We start from the raw sequence: 18,550 nt of genomic DNA, 5'->3' as shown, positions 1-18,550 counted from the left end.
TATTTTAGTTCCCGTCATTTTATTTTATTTTATTTTTTTAATCCTCACCCGAGGATATTTTTCCATTGATTTTAGGAAGAGTGGAAGAGAGAGGGAAAGACAGAGAGAAACATCGATGTGAGAGAAACCCATCGTCGGGTTGCCTCCTGCACGCACCCCGACTAGGGCCCGGGCCAGGGAGGATCCTGCAACCAAAGTACATGCCCTTGACCAGAATCGATCCTGGGACCCTTCGGTCCGCAGGCCGACGCTCTATCCGCTGAGCCAAGCCAGCTAGGGACGTCCCCGTCATATTTTGACCAGGCCTTTCTTATGAAACTTTGCTTGTTTTTCTGGGGCTTCTGAAAAAGCATCGTTTTTGCCATTTGCTTGTGTTCTGTCCCATGAAGTATGAGGGTTGATTTTCACACCCAGCCCCCCCCGTACTGGGACATGGAGGTGGTTTCGATTTTTTTTTAGACAATTAACATTCTTTTCCGTTCATCTTCGTGCCTTTGTTTCTTGCACAGTGTTTGCGAGGCGGGAATGCTGCTCCCTGTAAGCCTGGTCCCCTTGTCCTCGGCCCCTTGCCACCCACTGCCTTGCTGACCTATGTTGGTTGGTTCTAGAAGTTGGTGTTTTGTGGGAGGGGTGGCCCCCAGCTAATGTCCATCTTCCTCTCCCCAGACTCTGAAGAGCGACCATCCTTCAGATTCCAAGCTGAAAACGTCTCCAACTACACGGCCCTTCTGCTGAGCAGGGACGGGGAGACCCTGTACGTGGGGGCCCGAGAGGCCCTCTTCGCGCTCAATAGCAGCGCCAGCTTCCTGCCAGGCGGGGAGTACCAGGAGGTGAGAGACGATGCCCGGGGCTGTGGAAGCTGGGCAGAGGGTGGCAGTGGGGAAGGCGGACAGGAAGACTGACCTCCTGGGTCCGGGGATGATGCAAGCAGAGAGGGGAAAGGAGTTGGGGGTGGTGGGGGGCGGACCCTCCATTCCTACATGCACACTCACCTGCTGCCTCGTTCCCCAGCTGCTGTGGAGCGCAGATGCCGAGAGGAAATACCAGTGCAGCTTCAAGGGCAAGGACCCACAGGTGAGCCGGGACCTGAAGGCGGCCTGGGCTGCAGGTGGGATGGAGGGCGGTAGTCCTGGACCCGGGACGGAAGCAGGAGTGGGAGCAGGTGCAGCTGGCTGTGGTGGGCGGGCACAGGCTTCTGAGATGTCCAGACCTGGCTCTGAATCTTGGACCAGTAGATTTGCCGCTCTGGGCCTTAGTGTTCCCATCTGTAAAATGGGGATAGTAGCCCGGCCGGCGTGGCTCAGTGGTTGAGCATCGACCCATGAACCAGGAGGTCATGGTTTAATTCCCGGTCAGGGCACATGCCCAGGTTGCAGTCTTGATCCCCCAGTGGGGGGCGTGCAGGGTATCTCCCTCTCCCTTCCTTTCTGAAATCAATAAATATATATATATATATATTTTTTTAAATATATATTTTATTGATTTTTTACAGAGAGGAAGGGAGAGAGATAGAGAGTTAGAAACATCGATGAGAGAGAAACATCGACCAGCTGCCTCCTGCACATCCCCCACTGGGGATATGCCCGCAACCCAGGTACATGCCCCCGACCGGAATCGAACCCGGGATCTTTCAGTCCGCAGGCCGACGCTCTATCCACTGAGCCAAACCGGTCTCGGCTGAAATCAATAAAAATATATTAAAAAATAAAATAAATAAAACGGGGATAGTGATGCCTGCCTCACTGTACCCACCATAAGTGAGGATTCAGTGAGGTCATAGGAATAAGGCACCTGGGACAAAATAAGTGCCAGATAAACGTGAGCTTCCGGCAGGAGCAGCGACTGGGTGGGGACAGCTATCGTGTCCCTCTGCACATGGTGCCTGATGTGGCAGGTCTGACAGATCCTCGTTTGGCTTTGGCCAGACCAATGGGTGCGGGTCTCATCTAGTCCCGGGGGTTCTTCTGGAGGACTCCCCACTATTCCCAGAGGCCGCTGGTCCTGAGTGCAGCGGGGTCAGCTAAGGAGACGGCAGAAGAGCACCGGACTTGGGATCGAGACCCAGGTTCAAGTGCTGACACCCTGACTTCTTTCATTCTGCACATAATATCTTCTAAAAAAAATTATATATATATACAGTGGGGCCTTGACTTACGAGTGTCCCGACTAACGAGTTTTTCGAGATACCAGCTGTCTCTCGGCCGATTTTTTGCTTTGAGTTGCGAGCTAAAATTCCGGTTACGAGCCAGCTTCAGATACCCCACCGCTAGTTGGCGCAGCGAACATCACAGTGAACGCCACATCATCAGCCCAGCATCGAGTGTCTCACTCGTTCACTTTAAGATTTGACATACGAGTAATTTGAGTTACGAGCTCAGTCACGGAACGAATTAAACTCGTAAGTCAAGGCCCCACTATATATGTATATGTATGTATATGTATATATTTTTTTTATTATTGATTTTGGAGAGGGAGAGAGAGATAGAAATATCAATGATGAGAGAGAATCATTGATCGGCTGCCTCCTGCATGCCCCCCACTGGGGATCCAGCCCACAACCCGGGCATGTGCCCTTGACCAGGGGATCATCGCTCATAGGTCCAGCCACTGAGCCACACTGGCTGGGCAGCACCTGCTCTGTGCCCAGGCACTTTTAGACACTGGAGATTCAATTGTGAAAGAGAAGAAAGAACAACAGGCAAGAATCGGTCAATGTAAAAGGTAGTCTGGTTACACACTTCCTTCAAAAAAAAAAAGTGCCATTTGAGCCAAGAGGAGAAGGCGGTGAGGGAGTGGACAGGGGGCACCTGCAGGAGGAGCGGGCCTGTGGGTTTCACTCCGAGTGGGGTGTTTGGGGAACCACGGGAGGGCCGAGCAGAGGAGTGGCCTGGCCTGGCGTTCGTCAGGAGTGGCGGACAGTGGCCTCCATGCGGCGAGGACGAGGGAGGGAGACCAGCGAGGGAGGGGAGGTGCTGATGGCCTGGACCAGGGAGGGAGGCCTGGTCAGATTCCCGATGTATTGAGAAGGTGGTGTCTCCCGATGGGAAAATGCCGGGTGTGCGAGGTGGGACTTGGAGGCTGGCCGGGAGGTTTGGGGCCTCAGCAGCCGAGCGGGTGGAGTTGCCATTCATGAAAAGGAAAGACCTCAGATGAGAAAGATTTGGGGAGCTATCAGAGGGTGAAGACGCTATTAGACGCTCTCAGAGGCTGCCCGTGAGCCTGGGGCCGGGCTTTAGGCTGAGTGTCTCCTGCTCTGGGCTGTGGCCCCCTCCCCATGTGGGCTGGGAGGGACCATCGGTTTGCACTGAGGACCTTCAGGGGCCAAGGCCGCCCAAGAGGAGGCATTTCCGTGCCTCACCCCAGACGGAACTAAAGGCTGCCGGCCACAGAGCTGGCTGAGCCCCGAGGTCCCACCTACACACATTTGTGGTCCTTGGTGGGCTCAGTCCGGTCCAGATTTGAGGCCTCACCCCCAGCCCTGGCCTTGGGTATCAGTGGTGCCCCCTGGCGGCTGGCTTGAGCCTGACATCCTGCCCCTCTTTCCCCAGCGCGACTGTCAGAACTACATCAAGATCCTCCTGTCACTCAACAGCAGCCACCTGTTCACCTGCGGCACGGGTGCCTTCAGCCCGCTCTGCGCCTACATCGTGAGTGCCCGTCCCCCCGCCCCCCGCAGGCCCCGAATCTCCCCGATTTCGGCCCCAGAGAGCTGCTCTCCAGCACCGCCCCCTGGCGAAGGGCAGGTCCCAGCGAGGCTTCTTGGTAGCTCTGGGCTCCAGGAGCCCGTGGCCCAGCCCCAGCTGAAGGAGGAGCACATGCAATCGCCCAGGCGCCACGATCCTGGCTGGCCCACCGCGCACGCCCTGTAGATCCCCTCTGCCACCTGGGACTTCTGGTGCCCACCGCAGAGGTCACTGTGCCCTGAGCACTAGGATGGGGAGGACAGCCTGTCTGACCTCTGCCCCCACCCGCTCCCCCTCTGAGTTGCCCTTCCCAGCATCCCCCGCCTTTCCTGCAGAGCCCACCCCTGCCCTGGTGTGCCCCTGAGCCCCCCCGTCTGCTCCCCCATAGAGTGTGGAGAACTTCACGCTGGCACAGGACAAGGCGGGGAATGTCCTCCTGGAAGATGGCAAGGGCCGTTGCCCCTTTGACCCCAATTTCAAGTCCACGGCCCTAATGGTTGGTGAGTATTGGGGGCAGGATGGCCTTGTTGAGGCTCCATCGGGGGGTGATGCGCAGGTGTGACCTTGGGCTGCCCTGGGGTTCCTGCTCCCTCCTCTGTGCACCCCAAGTGAAGTGGGCAGAGCTGGGGTCATTGCAGGCCTGTGTGGGGGGAGGAGGCCCTGCCGAGAGGCCGTTCCCATGGGAATGTTTTCTTGGCAGATGGCGAGCTCTATACTGGGACAGTCGGCAACTTCCAGGGGAATGACCCGGCCATCTCCCGGAGCCAGAGCCGCCGCCCCATCAAGACCGAGGGCTCCCTCAACTGGCTCCAAGGTGAAGCCCTCCTACCGCCCACCCATGGGCAGGCCCAGGGGCCCTGGGAAGGGTGCCCCCCCGCCCCCAAGGGCCTGAGAACAGAGTCTCGCTTGTTTGGGATTCCTGGGCTGACTCTGTGTTCCTTGCCGGCTCCCACAGACCCAGCGTTTGTAGCCTCGGCCTACATTCCCGAGAGCCTGGGCAGCTTGCAAGGGGACGATGACAAGATCTACTTCTTCTTCAGCGAGACGGGCCAGGAGTTTGAGTTCTTTGAGAACACCATTGTGTCCCGCATCGCCCGCATCTGCAAGGTGAGAGGGGGTGCCCCCCCGAGCCTCCAAAGGCTCCCCCAGTCCGGGGTCAGGAAACGCCAGGAGGTCCTGCTTCTGTGACCTTCTCTTGTCCTCCAGGAGGAATGGCTTAGCTCACGGCCTTTAAATCAAAATACCTCGTATTGTTTCCTCTTACGCGAGCTACAGAACAGGAACGCGCACACAGACATCACACGATAGAGAGGCAGCATAGCATCGCGGTACAGAGGCAAGCCTCTGGTGCCAGGCTGCCTGCTGCTCAGCCAGCCCCTGCTGGTCATGTGAACCTGGCACCCCCCCCACCTGCTCAGTTACAGCTCCCTGGTGTGTGCAATGGGAGCAAGAACCACACCTGACTCAGGTTGTCGTGTGGACTAAATCCACATAAAGCTTTTAGGCATGTGGTTGAATATTATGTTATACTAGAGGCCCGGTGCACGAAATTCGTTCGCGGGGGTGGCGGGGGGTGTCCCTCAGCCCTGCCTGCACCCTCTCCAATCCAGGACCCCTCGGGGGATGTCCGACTGCCCCCTGCGGGATCAGGCCTAAATCGGCAGTCGGACATTCCTCTCGCAATCCGAGACCACTGGCTCCTAACCGCTTGCGTGCCTGTCTGCCTGATCACCCTAACTGCTCTCCCCTGCTGGCCTGATTGCCCTAACTGGTCTCCCCTGCTGGCCTGATCACCCCTAACTGCCTCTGCCTTGGCCCCGCCGCCATAGCTTTGTCCAGAAGAACGTGTGGTCTAATTAGCATATTACCCTTTGATTAGTATAGATTCCTATCGCCCCACCATAAGAAGTGACCATTTTTAACATTCTAGAAGGTTCCTTGCTAATCTTTCTTTCTTTTTTTTGCGTATGTGTAAATACTTATATTTATTTACAGCCCGGCCTGTGTGGCTCAATGGTTGAGTGTTGACCTAGGAACCAGGAGGTCACGGTTCAGTTATAGTCAAGGGCACATGTCCCGGTTGCGGGCTCGATCCCCAGTGGGGGGCGTGCCGGAGGCAGCCGATCAGTGATTCTCTCTCATCGTTGATATTTCTCTCTCTCCCTCTCCCTTCCTCTCTGAAATCAATAAAAATATATTAAAACAACAGCAACAAAAAAGACTATTCGCAAACACGACTTGCACTGTAAATGCACTTCTTCAGCTGGAAGCCGTGACCTGTGTCCGTGTTTGTAGGGAGACTCCCCTTGGTCCTTTTTTGTGGAATTTCACAGAAAGCAAAGCACTGGCGTCCACTTAGCCCGCTGATGCACCTGCACCTTGCCTCCAGGTGTTCTTGATCTTTTTTTATTTTATTTTATTTTTTATTGATTTGTTTAGAGAGAAAGAAAGGGAGAGGGAGGGGGGGGGAGACATCCATGAGAGAGAATCATGTATCGGCTGCCTCCTACACGCCCCCTACTGGGGATCGATCCCGCAACCCGGGCATGTGCCCTTGACCAGGAATCGAACCTGGGACCCTTGAGTCCACAGGTCGATGCTCAACTACTGAGCCACGCCGGTCGGGCAATTTTTTCTTTTTTTAAAAAATATATTTTTGTTGATTTCCAAGAGGAAGGGAAAGGGAAAGAGAGATAGAAACATCAATGATGAGAGAGAATCATGGATCGGCTGCCTTCTGCACGCCCCCTACTGGGGATCAAGCCTGAAACCATGGGCATGTGCCCTTGACCAGGAATCGAACCGTGACCTCCTGGTTCATAGGTCGATGCTCGACCACTGAGCCACGCAGGCTGGGGTGGGTGTTCTTGATTTTCTGTCCGTCTCAGCTACTGTAGGAGAGGGAGCAGCGAGGAGCCCCCAGCCCCCCACCTCAGTACCTAAGCGGCCTCTCTCCCTCCCGCAGGGTGACGAGGGCGGCGGCCGGATCCTGCAGCAGCGCTGGACGTCCTTCCTGAAGGCCCAGCTGCTGTGCTTGCGTCCCGGCGACGGCTTCCCGTTCAACGTGCTGCAGGACGTGTTCACGCTGAGTCCCAGCCCGGAGGACTGGCGAGACACCCTCTTCTACGGGGTCTTCACGTCCCAGTGGTAGGGCCCCCGGGGCCTGGCTGGGGATGGGAGGGTGAGGGGCGGCTGGGGCTGGGCCCGGGAGCCCGCCTCACCCTGAGCCCCGGCTCTCGGGTTAACCGCCACTTCTTGTGTAGGCACAGAGGGACCACGGAGGGCTCTGCTGTCTGTGTCTTCAGCATGAAGGACGTGCAGAGGGCCTTCGACGGCTTCTACAAGGCGGTGAACCGGGAGACGCTGCAGTGGTACACCGTGGCCTACGAGGTGCCCACGCCACGGCCCGGCTCGGTGAGCACTGCTCCCTGCACTGGGCGGGGGGCCCGGGAGATGGGGGCCTCTCCCAGGCTGGGGTCACTTGGCTTCCCCAAGTCTGTCACGGCTGTTTTCTCATCTTCGAAGTGGGGACAGAAGCCCAGGCTTGCTTGTCCCACTGGGTTAGATGGGACCGTGACTGTTGAATGCCTTCTAGCCTGTGGGGGGCGAGGGGAGGGGAGGTGTGCCCCCATCAGGGCACTCACAGTACCTTTGTACTTGTGTGCTCACGGTGCCTCCCCCTGGGCTGTGAGCGCCTTATTTATCTGAGTAGTAAATGGCCAGGCCCCAAGAAAGAGTTTTCTTCTTTTTTTAAAAAATATATTTTTTATTGATTTCAAAGGAAGAGAGAGAGAGAGAAACATCAATGATGAGAGAGAATCATGGGTCGGCTGCCTCCTGCACCCCCCACACTGGGGATCGAGCCTTCAACCTGGGCTGTGCCCTGAATGGGAATCGAACCGTGACCTCCTGGTTCATCGGTCGATGCTCAACCACTGAGCCATGCTGGCCGGGCTAGAGTTCCTTCTCCTTTCCTTCCAGCCTGAGGGGCTTCCCCAGAGCAGACCTGAGCCAGGACATGGGCGTGCGGAGCACATCTCAGCGTTGCCCTACTGGGTGCTCATCCCCAGCCCTCGAGCCTCATGGGAGGAGGGTCACTCCTGGGTACCAAGTCTCAGGGCTCTTACAGAGAGAATCAGGCCCTAACTGTGGGCACCTCATGCCCCCCCACTAGGATGCTCACAGAGCAGGCGGTGTGGTTGTGCTGCTCGAGGCCTGGGGGAGCAACTGGGAGCATCACAACAGGGACACTGGCCAGCGGGGCCCTTGGGTGCCCACATCCTGGGCTTTGCCCTGTGGCTCCACCGACCTGCTAGTGACGTGCCATGGCTTCCGAGGGTGGGCGTACGCCCTGCCGCCCCGGCGGGATCTGCGGGGACACCCTCCTGTCCCATGTGTCGCTGGCCTCACGCTGCCACCTTCTCCTTCAGTGCATCACCAACAGCACCCGGGAGAGAAGGATCAACTCGTCCCTGCAGCTCCCGGACCGCGTGCTGAACTTCCTCAAGGACCACTTCCTGATGGACGGGCAGGTCCGCAGCCGCCTGCTGCTGCTGCAGCCGCAGGCCCGCTACCAGCGTGTGACCGTGCACCGCGTGGCGGGCCTGCACCGCACCTACGACGTCCTCTTCCTGGGCACCAGTGAGTATCTGCAGCCAGGCAGGCGCGGAGGCCGGGGGCGTGGTCTGTGCTGGGGGCGTGGTCGAGGGCGGGGCGTTGCCGCGGCCCGGGGTGTGGTCTAGGCTGGGGCGGGGCCGAGGGCGGGGCGTTGCTGCGGCCCGGGGCGTGGTCTAGGCTGGGGCGTGGCTGAGGGCGGGACGTGGTCTATGCTGGGGGCGTGGCCGATGGGGGGCGTGGCCGCTGCCCGGGGGCGTGGTCTAGGCTGGGGCGTGGCTGAGGGGCGGGGCGCGTGGGCACAGGCTCCGCCCAGGGCCTGAGCACTGTCCTTGCTGCAGAGGACGGCCGGCTGCACAAGGCGGTGGACGTGGGCTCCAGCGTGCACGTCATTGAGGAACTCCAGATCTTCTCGCCGGGGCAGCCCGTGCAGAACCTGCTCCTGGACCCCAACCGGGTAAGCAGAAGGCAGAGGCCGGTCAGCCCGCATGGGGTGCCCCTCTGCTGATAAGCTGTTAGAAAGTGAGTGCCCGGGCCCTAGCCTGTCTGGCTCAGTGGATAGAGCATCGGCCTACGGACTGAAGTCTCGAGTTCGATTCCAGTCAAGGGCATGTACTTTGGTTGCAGGCCCCTCCCCGCCCGGGCCCTGGTCTGGGTACGTGCAGGAGGCAACCAATCGATGTGTCTGTCTCACATCAATGTTTCTCTCTCTGTTTCTCCCCCTCCCACTCTCTCTAAAAATCAATGGGAAAATATCCTTGGGTGGAGAGGATTTAAAAATAAATTAATTAAAAAAATAAAGAAGAAGAAAGTGGGTGCCCAGGGGCATGGGAGGAGGCCCTGGGGGAGTGGCTCAGGTTGGGCACGCGAGCCAGGGGCGGCTGTGGGTGGTGGCCCGGGCTGCCGTGCCTGCCACTGATCCCCGTGTCTGTGCAGGGACTGGTGTACGCAGCCTCATACTCGGGTGTAGTCCAGGTGCCCGTGGCCAACTGCGACCTGTACCGGAGCTGCGGGGACTGCCTCCTGGCCCGGGACCCCTACTGCGCTTGGAGCGGCAACAGGTGCCGTCGCCTCAGCCTCTACCGCCCGGAGGCGACCTCCAGGTGAGAGTCCTGAAGGCCTTCCCCGTCCATCCCTGTGCACGGCCTCGGAGCGCCTTCCCCGGGCTCTCTGAGAATCCCCGCACAGCTCCGTTTGCGCCCACTCTCTTGGTGTAATTATTATTTGTTAAATACTAGAGGCCCGATGCACAAAGTTCGAGCAAGAGTAGGCCTTCCTTCTCCCGGCTGCCGGCACTGGCTTCTCTCTGGCACCTGGGACCTGGGCTTCCCTCACAGCCCCAAAGACGTCCGGTCTAATTAGCATATTGCACTTTTATTATTATGGATTTTTATTGATTTCAGAGAGGAAGGGAGAGGGAGAGAGAGATAGAAACATCAGTGATGAGAGCGAATCATTGATTGGCTGCCTCCTCCACGCCCCACACTGGGGATCGAGCTCACAATCCGGGCATGTGCCCTTGTCCCGGAATCGAATTGTGACCTCCTGGTTCATAGGTTGACATATTTTAAGTGAAATCAGGACCTGCCCCATTTGTAGTGTCCTTGTTTTCAAAAAAAAAAAAATTATTTGAAGTGGCCTAGTCAAAATAATATATTTTTTTAAAAAGTTTTGAAAATGACTTGAGCTATAAAATGTTCGTATAGAAAACTTAGAAAATCGAGATAAGCCCAATCAAAACATAACTACCCCTAAACCCACCACCTAGAGAGAATCACGGTGAGAATTTGATGTCTACCCTCCCAGACTTTTCTATGTGCGTGTGAAATAAAAGAGCGTGCATTTTAAGTGGAAACACGGCCTGCCCCTCTTGCTTCACACAGGGGGACCCCAGTGCCAGCTTCCTATCTCACAAAACCTCATGTGACTACACACATGGACACTGGGAGGGACACGCCAAACACGCTCCTTGTCATGGTCCCTGGATGCTGGTTTTTACAGTGTTTTCAGCCTTGGTCCTTGTTTGAATCGTTCTGAGGTTCTTGGTTACATTTTATGCAACAAGTCGGTGCGTGGGCGTGGATTTTAGAGAGACAGCTATCTGCCCCGTCTGGGTGGCTCAGTTGGTTGCAGGGTCATCCTGTACACCAAGCATGTCAAACTCAAAGGCTCACACGGGCCCAGTAAACAAGGTTTAAGTGTATGTGGCCGCAAAAAATCCAAAGCTTCCATGTTCATAGAAATGTAGGTTTATTTCGATAGAGATATGCAAAATACAAAGGGCTGAAATAAGTGAGTGATCATTAACATGAAATAATAGAACATTTTAATAAAAATTGCCGAACCGGTTTGGCTCAGTGGATAGAGCGTCGGCCTGCGGACTGAAGGGTCCCAGGTTCGATTCCGGTCAAGGGCATGTACCTTGGTTGCGGGCACATCCCCAGTAGGGGCCGTGCAGGAGGCAGCTGATCGATGTTTCTCTCTCATCGATGTTTCTGGCTCTCTATCCCTCTCCTTTCTTCTCTGTAAAAAATCAATAAAATACATAAAAAAAATAATAATAATTTTTTTTTTCTTGAACATTCACTTACCAGACAGTAACGGCACAAATGAATAGGTGTAATGCAGATAAACCTATTTTTCTGGTCTCCGAAAGCGAAATAATTATCTGTTGGACACACCAAACAAGTCAGTCCAGGGCTAACGACGTGCCCATCGGCTGCTAAAATATTCGCTGCTGGTATTAGTGGAGAGAAATGGTGCGCCTGCGCGTAAGGCGCGTTAGGGAAATGAATGCAACACGATAGTAGTCAGTCATCAGCGAACGTTGTCATTTATTAATGATTATGTATAACAGGATATTGTAAAAATTAAGTCATGAAATTTTTATTAAAACGTTTCTTACATACCGTTATGTTGGCTGGGCTGCAAAAATATTCGTTGTGGGCCGTGAGTTTGACATGCTTGCTGTACACCAAAAGGTGGTGGGTTCAATCCCTGGTCAGGGTGCGTCCGGGAGGCAACCAATCGATGTTTCTCGCATCGATGTTTCTATTCCTCTCTCTCCCTCTCCCCTCCTCTCTCTCTCAAATCAATAAACATATCCTTGGGTGAGGATTAAAAAAAAAGACAGGCAGACAGACAGACACACAGAGCTATATACAGCCAGGTGTCCTTCCTGTGTCTTAAGGCTTTTACTGCTTTTGTAATGCAGGGGAGTATTACAGTAACTTTTATTTGAAATAATTACTGGGAAACAAGAGATGCTGGCCTGCTTTTTACCCCTGCTCTGGGCCTGCTGGTCCCTGAGCCCCGGACCCTTGCCTTCAGGGCTGCACCTGGGGATAGGGGTGCAGGCCCACGGGGCACCCTGGCCTATCCCAGGCTCTCTTTGTTCCTCAGGCCGTGGATCCAGGACATCGAGGGAACTAATGCCAGGGACCTGTGCAACGCTTCCTTCGTCAAGTCCCAGGGTGCTGCACCAGCAGGTAAGGTGCCCGTCAGAGGATGGAGGGAGGCAGGGGCCAAGCTGCTTAGAAGGCTCCTGAATTCAGGCACTGGCGGGAGTAAATGCCTTTCCTCCCATCCTGGTCCCTCCAGCCTGCAGGCGAGGCCCTGGGAAGTGGAAGTCACAATCCCCGGAGTCCTCAGAGTTGCCACAGTGGCCTGATGGGCACTGCCCAGCGGGAGGTGGGTGAGCTGGGGCTGTGGTGCACGCCAGGCCCCCTTGGCCCCATGTCTGTGCCTCTCCTGCCCACAGGCGAGAAGCCGTGTGAGCCAGTCCCGTTCCAGCCCAATACGGTGAACACCTTGGCCTGCCCCCTGCTCTCCAACCTGGCGACGCGGCTCTGGCTGCACAACGGGAAGCCTGTCAATGGCTCGGCCTCCTGCCGGGTGCTGCCCACGGGGGACCTGCTGCTGGTGGGCAGCCAGCAGGAGCTGGGGGTGTTCCAGTGCTGGTCGCTGGAGGGGGGCTTCCGGCAGCTGGTGGCTAACTACTGCCCGGTGGTGTTGGACACAGCGGCAGACCGGCGCGTCAAAGGGTCCGTCGTCATCAACACGTCGAGGGTGAGCGCGCCCGCCCACGGCAAGGCCAGCTGGGGCGCGGGCCGGTCCTATTGGACCGAGTTCCTGGTGATGAGCGTGCTGTTCGTGCTGGTCATCGTGCTCCTGATCCTGTTCTTCCTCTACCGGCACCGCGACGGCATGAAGGTCTTCCTGAAGCAGGGGGAGCGTGCCAGCGTGCACCCCAAGACCCGCCCGGTGGTGCTGCCGCCCGAGACCCGGCCGCTCAACGGCGTCGGTCCCCCGAGCATCCCGCCGGACCACCGAGGCTACCAGGCCCTGTCGGACAACTCCCCGGGGCCGCAGGTCTTCACGGAGTCGGAGAAGAGGCCGCTCAGCATCCACGACAGCTTCGTGGAGGTGTCCCCGGTGTGCCCCCGGCCCCGGGTCCGCCTGGGCTCTGAGATCCGGGACTCGGTGGTGTGACAGCTGACCTCCAGAGGAGGCCACCCTGGCTTCAGAGCGCCCTGGATGCTCAGAGGCATTGCCTGGACGCTGCTCTTGTAGAGTCTGGCTGGACATGGCGCTGTGCCCAGCCCTCCGGGGTAGCGGGGCCCTTCAACCGGCCCCGTTGGAGGAGTGAGGCCCCTCCAACCCAGATGCCATGGCCCCGCGGAAGATGGGCAGGTGCCTGCCTAGGTGGGCAGAGCAGTGCTCCTCATGTAAGCTGAGCCTTTTGTGTAAAAAAAACCACTGAAAATGTGAAATAAGAACAAAGCCATGGGCACGGCCGCTCCAGCTCGCAGCCCCCGGCCTGGGGGTCTCGCCCCGGTTGGGGTTTTGGAAACATCCACCGTGGTGAGTGGAGACAGAGTTGGGAACCTCTGCCTTATGCTACTGCCACAGGCGGCCCGTCCCTGCTGGGCCGGGGGCCGGCTCCGGCTCCGTGGGTCCTGCCTGGCCACTGGCCAGGTTGTTACGGCCACCATTCCCGTCACCTCAGGGACCGAGGGCCACGCTGCCACTGCGGCCCTCACGAGGCCTGGGCTCGAGCCACCTCTGGACCTTTCCGGCCTGTATCAGGCCGTGGCCACGTGACAGCAGGCAGCGTGAGCTCAGGAGTTAGGACGATGTTCACCTTTCCCTCGGAATTCTAGGAAGAGACTGTTGTTGGCCGCCTTCCTCTGTCCGGACTGAAACCCGTGTCCCCTGTCCCCTGTCCCCTGTCCCGTATCCACCCAGCGCGTCTCGGCGCCCAGTTCCCCCTTCACTCCCACACTTGACCTGCCTCCGATCTAAGGGAGTTGACGCTGCCCAGCACAAGGGCCTGAATTTATGTGGGTTTTATATTTTTTTTAAGTCAGATGCACTTTACATTTGTTCTGTTTTTTTGTATTTTAAATAAAATCTCAAAGAACCGAAATTGAATCGTAGCCCTTCCTCTTAAAGGACTGTTGACCTAGCCATGGCTCGGTGGGTGTGGCTCAGTGGATAGAGCGTCGGCCTGCAGACCAAAGGGTCCCGGGTTCGATTCGGGTCAAGGGCACGGACCTTGGTTGCAGGCTCTTCCCTGGCCCAGGCCCTGGTTGGGGCTCATACAAGAGGCAACCAATCGCTGTTTCTCTCACATCGCTGTTTCTCTTGTCTTTCCCTCTCTCTTTCCTACTCTCCCTAAAAATCAATGGGTGAGGATTAACAAAACGAAATAAAACAGATATAAACTGACTAAATTAACTAGAAGGGGAAAACAATTTACTAAAGTAAAAGTGAAAAATAAAAAAATGAAAGGACTGTTGCTTTTTGAGGTTGGTCTAATCTTCTGAGTTCTGGGGGTTCTGAACTTCCTGTTGCCAGGGGCCAGGGGTCAGGGGGCCAGAGCCAGCCCGCCTGTCCGCCCATATCTCAACCTTTTACTCTGGTCAGGGGTCGGGGCACAGGAAACAGGGTTTCTATTTAACTCTTAAAAATTTCTTTTTTTTATTTTTAAAATGCTCATACAGTAAATACTTTTTAAAATATATGTGTGTGTGTGTGTGTGTGTATATATATATATATATATATTTTTTTTTTTTTTTTAATTGATTTCAGAGAGGAAGGGAGAGAGAGAAACATCAGTGATGAGAGAATAATGGATTGGCTGCCTCCTGCACGCCCCATACTGGGGATCGAGCCCACAACCCAGACATGTGCCCTTGACCGGGAATCAAACCGTGACCTCCTGGTTCATAGGTCGACGCTTAACCACTGAGCCACGCCGGCCGGGCTACAATAAGTTTTTTTTTTTTGGCAAACGGCTCTATAATGTTAATGTAGAAATTCATGTCATCACCACCACAATCAGGATTCAAGGCGTTCCCTCCCCCACGGACCCTCTCATATTCAGTGCCCACTCTGCCTCCCTGCTGGCCCCTTCTCCGGAAGTTCGTCAGTCCCGGGACAACCGGGGTCTCCTAGAAGTCCAGTCCTTCCTCATAACCAGCATTTCCAGCGTCACACCCAGAATCAAAACGTCTTAACCTTTATTACTGATGAGCAGAAACACAGAGCGGTGACAACGGCAGTGAGAAGGGGTGAGGCACTGACTGGGAGCGCCCTTCCCTGCCTGGGACAAGACTGCGCAGTGCCAGCTCGACCGGGCCAGCTCGGCCGGCCCTGGCAACACTGGCGTAACCTTGGCCACGGCTCAGCAGTGTCAAGGTTATTGTACGGCGGCTGGGAAACGGCTTTGTGGCTCCTGTCACAGGACGATCTTGAAGGAGCTGAACAAGAGAACAGTGGGTTTGATTCGCTGCTGGAAGAGGAGGGTGAGGACTAAACCTAAATGTACCCACCTTTCCCCCAAGACCCTTTGGAATGGGCTGTGTCTCACGTCTGTCAGTCTCCTTTGGGAGAAGAGCTACCCTGAGATATTCAGAGGAGGCGGGGGTGGGGGGGCTTTCCCTGGCACTCCCCCCCCTCCCCCCCATTATAACATCCTAGACCCAGGTGCCACAGGCGGGATCACTGTCATACTTGGCAAAGTCCGGTGAACGGGAAATAACGTGCTGGAACTCGGAGAGATTGATGGTCCCGTCCCTGTCGATGTCGGACTCTTCCAGGATCTGGGCAAAGGGAGAGTGTCAGGCCCAAGCCCTCCCTCGGCTCCCCGGCCCGGCCCGGCTCAGCCAGGGCCGCCCTGCTGGGCCCAGCTGCTCACATTGTCAATGAGCTGTTTCATCTCGGAAGCACTGAGCCGCGTGTCCTCGCCCTCTCCCGTGAGGCAGTTCACCAGCTGGCTTAGGTCTTCTCTGTTCAAGGTTCCATCATCATCGAAATCTACAGAGCAGACACAGGAAGCCCAGGGCTGACCCCAGCGCCCGGGCAGCCCCGCCCAAAGGACCCCCCGGGGGAGGCCCTGTGCTCCCCTAGGCTCCCCCGGGTCCTCACCAAAGATGCGGAAGGCATAGTGGGACTTGATGTCTGGCGTTGCCGTGTCACTGAACACGCTGAGGAGGTCCAGGAAATCCTCAAAGCTCAAGCTGTCTCGGGCCGGGGAGGTCGAGAAGACCCTGCAGATGCGCTCCCTGAAGGGGTTGGCCTAGGACAGTGATGGCGAACCTTCTGAGCTCGCGTGTCAGCATTTTGAAAAACCCTAACTTAACTCTGGTGCCGGGTCACAGATAGAAATGTTTTGATATTTGCAACCATAGTAAAACAGAGATTTATATTCTTGATATTTATTTTATATATTTAAATGCCATTTAACAAAGAAACATCAACCAAAAAAATGAGTTCGCGTGTCACCTCTGACACGCGTGTCATAGGTTTGCCATCGCTGGCCTAGGAAGAGAGCCTCCATGAACCAGAGGGGACAGTCCCTGAACCCGCACCATGAGCGCAGGCTACGGAGAATGACCAGTCCTCTTCCGAAGGCAGGAGGACCAGGGACATCGCTGGGGAGGGGGCAGGGATGGCTACTGGGAATCAGAGGTTAACCCACAGGTAGGCTTGGGGGCAGAGAAGGAAGACGAAGGCATACTAAGCCAAGAGAACATTTAATTAAACACGTGTTGTGCCCTAGCCCGTTAGGGTCAGTGAACAGAGCGTCGGCCTGGGGACCAAAGGGTCCTCCTGGGTTCGATTCCAGTCAAGGGCACGAACCTTGGTTGCAGGAGGCAACCAATTGATGTGTTTCTCTCACATCGATGTTTCTCTCTCTCCCTCTCCCTCCCTTCCACTCTCCCTAAAATTCAATGGAAAAATATTCTTGGGTGAGGATTAACAAAAAATAAATAAATAAATAGCCCCGGCTGGTTTGGCTCAGTGGATAGAGCGTCAGCTTGTGGACTGAAGGGTCCCAGGTTCGATTCCTGTCAAGGGCACATGCCCAGGTTATGGGTTTGATCACCAGTAGGGGGCGTGCAGGAGGCAGCCGATCAATGATTCTCATCATTGATGTTTCTCTTCCCCTCCCTCTCTGAAATCAATAAAAATATATATTAATTAATTAAAATAAACACCTGTGTTACAGGCACTAGGCCAAGCCCCTTGCATTTTCACAGCCCTCAGGAGAGGCAAATCAGCCTGTGGAAGAGGAGAATCTCAAACTTGAGGGCAACTCAACTCCTCTTAAAGGACCGAGCTTCTTTTGACGCGCCAAGAATGTGTTCCTAGAATCCCGATTTGAAAAACGCCGTTCCAGATCATCCCACTGGGTGATTTAGGTAAAGCCCTCGCCCCCTAACATCCACGTTAAACAGAGGAAAGAGCAGAATGGGACAGTGACTACCTGACAGGGGGTAGGGGGGAGGTGGGGGCTGGCACCTTGAGCTCTGGAAGGCTGAAGATCTGCTCCAGGGACACGCGCGCCTGCAGCGACTCCTCCATGCTCCGGCGCTCCAGGGGCAGCAGCTCACAGAACCGCCTGTGGGCTCTGGCACAAGCAGGGGAACCTGTTGGCCCACTTTCCCGTGTGTATTACCCGTTACACACCAGGTGAGGCGCCAAGCGATGCACAGAGAATGTCTGAGTTACCAGGCTTGATAAGCCAACGGGAGCTATGTCTCAAGACAGGGCAGGCTGGGAGTTCGTTCTCCCAATGGGTATTTGCTGAGGACCTACTGTGTGCGCACACAGTAGGTCCCGGAGGGGTGGAGAGGTTGGGTTTATACCGGAGCCAGAGGTTGGCTCCGATGAACTGGGAGAGATAAGCAAAACTCCAGGGATCTCCTGCTCCTCAAGGCTGAACGGAGCAGCCATCTCCTCCCCGGCACCACCTCCTTGCCACTGGGATTACTTTAGCCAAGAGAAGCCCTGGCCACCTAAAGCTGGCAAGTGGCTGGAAAGGGGGTTCCCGCCCCAGTTCAAATCCTTTCTGGGGATGGAACAGTATTAGGCAAGTTGCCAGACTTCTCCGGACCTATGTCACTGTCCCCTCCCTCCCTCGGGAGGATTAAAGTCGGTAACGTAGGCTGATTTAGCACCGTGCTTGGCACCGGGCAGGTGCGGAAGCAGAGTTAGCGGTTACTGTATTATGTGGGTAAAGCTGGGAGAAGGAACCACGCTCCCCAAGGCTTCGCTGGCTTTGCCAATCGGCGGTCAGCCGAGAGCCACAGCAGCCCCGCCGGACCGGGGCTGGAGGTTCTGTTATGCAGAAGTCAGGGGAGCGCAAGGGCAAAGGGCGCCCAACTCCGGCTGCAGACAGCACAGCTGGGCCCCCAGAGCGGGCGGGGCGCAGCCCGGGCTCGCGGGCTAGGGCGCGGGACTCCGGTTCCGGCTCAGCCGCTCCCTCGAGGCGGCCTCAGTTTCCCCGGCGGTAAGACAGGGCCCCCCCGAAGCCGTCTCTAGAGGGTCCCGGTGGCGAGGTTCAGGACAGCACTTACAGGAGGATCTCCTGCTTGGTCAGGAACGTCAGGTCCTGGAAGGCAGGCAGGACCGAGGTCAGCGGGCCGCCCGGAGGCCGCGCCCGCCCCGCCGCCCGCTCCGGGACCCGTCCCCGGGCGCAGGCCCGCGCGCGAGCCCCCCGGGCCGCATCCCGCGCACCTGGTACTCGGCCAGCAGCTCCTTGGACAGGCGGCTGCCCGAGCCCCCCATCGCCGCGCCGCGCGCACAGTTCCGCCAACTCGTCTCGGGACTCCGGCAACTTTCTCACTTCCGCCCTCGGGCCGCGTCACCGCCCCGTCCCCACGGCAACCGCCCCTGCGGGGGGCCCCCGCCCCCGGGCCCGCCTCCTCCTTACGGCGCCCAGAGGTTCCCCGCGGGGCCGGCTC

General features: G+C 56.7%; 2 protein-coding genes across 2 annotated transcripts in view; one reads left to right on the top strand and one right to left on the bottom strand.

The window, feature by feature from the left end:
* Nucleotides 1–13,725, top strand: part of SEMA4B (semaphorin 4B) — a 44,228-nt gene extending 30,503 nt beyond the window's left edge. The window contains exons 3-15 of the mRNA XM_036355587.1: nucleotides 667–830; nucleotides 1,012–1,074; nucleotides 3,549–3,647; nucleotides 4,072–4,183; nucleotides 4,384–4,497; nucleotides 4,639–4,790; nucleotides 6,649–6,830; nucleotides 6,947–7,097; nucleotides 8,114–8,324; nucleotides 8,639–8,754; nucleotides 9,234–9,400; nucleotides 11,700–11,785; nucleotides 12,058–13,725. Coding sequence (XP_036211480.1) covers nucleotides 667–830; nucleotides 1,012–1,074; nucleotides 3,549–3,647; nucleotides 4,072–4,183; nucleotides 4,384–4,497; nucleotides 4,639–4,790; nucleotides 6,649–6,830; nucleotides 6,947–7,097; nucleotides 8,114–8,324; nucleotides 8,639–8,754; nucleotides 9,234–9,400; nucleotides 11,700–11,785; nucleotides 12,058–12,788 — 2,348 coding nt within the window. The 3' untranslated portion in view covers nucleotides 12,789–13,725. The remainder of the gene's footprint in view (nucleotides 1–666; nucleotides 831–1,011; nucleotides 1,075–3,548; nucleotides 3,648–4,071; nucleotides 4,184–4,383; nucleotides 4,498–4,638; nucleotides 4,791–6,648; nucleotides 6,831–6,946; nucleotides 7,098–8,113; nucleotides 8,325–8,638; nucleotides 8,755–9,233; nucleotides 9,401–11,699; nucleotides 11,786–12,057) is intronic.
* Nucleotides 13,726–14,799: 1,074 nt separating this feature from the next.
* Nucleotides 14,800–18,523, bottom strand: CIB1 (calcium and integrin binding 1). Its single transcript, XM_036355653.1, has 7 exons — nucleotides 18,324–18,523; nucleotides 18,164–18,198; nucleotides 17,106–17,214; nucleotides 15,729–15,879; nucleotides 15,499–15,617; nucleotides 15,315–15,403; nucleotides 14,800–15,061 (listed from the first exon to the last, which is right to left on the bottom strand). The coding sequence occupies exons 1-7, from the start codon at nucleotides 18,372–18,374 to the stop codon at nucleotides 15,040–15,042; spliced, it is 576 nt and encodes a 191-aa protein (XP_036211546.1). The 5' UTR covers nucleotides 18,375–18,523; the 3' UTR covers nucleotides 14,800–15,039.
* Between the last annotated feature and the right edge of the window lie 27 nt (nucleotides 18,524–18,550).

This window comes from Myotis myotis, unplaced genomic scaffold (genome assembly GCF_014108235.1).
Source record: "Myotis myotis isolate mMyoMyo1 unplaced genomic scaffold, mMyoMyo1.p scaffold_m19_p_23, whole genome shotgun sequence".
Classification (NCBI taxonomy): domain Eukaryota; kingdom Metazoa; phylum Chordata; class Mammalia; order Chiroptera; family Vespertilionidae; genus Myotis; species Myotis myotis.
Note: the sequence above shows the minus strand (reverse complement) of the source record. Positions and strands in the feature narration are given on the sequence as shown.

Bases quoted from the DNA above. Each gene is read 5' to 3' on its own strand.
- CIB1 (XM_036355653.1), bottom strand. From the start codon at position 18,374: ATGGGGGGCTCGGGCAGCCGCCTGTCCAAGGAGCTGCTGGCCGAGTAC. The intron at 15,880-17,105 runs GTGCCAGCCCCC...TCACTGTCCTAG, and splicing joins TCAGCCTTCCAGAGCTCAAG to GCCAACCCCTTCAGGGAGCG. The intron at 15,062-15,314 runs GTATGACAGTGA...TCTCTTGTTCAG, and splicing joins CGTTCACCGGACTTTGCCAA to CTCCTTCAAGATCGTCCTGT.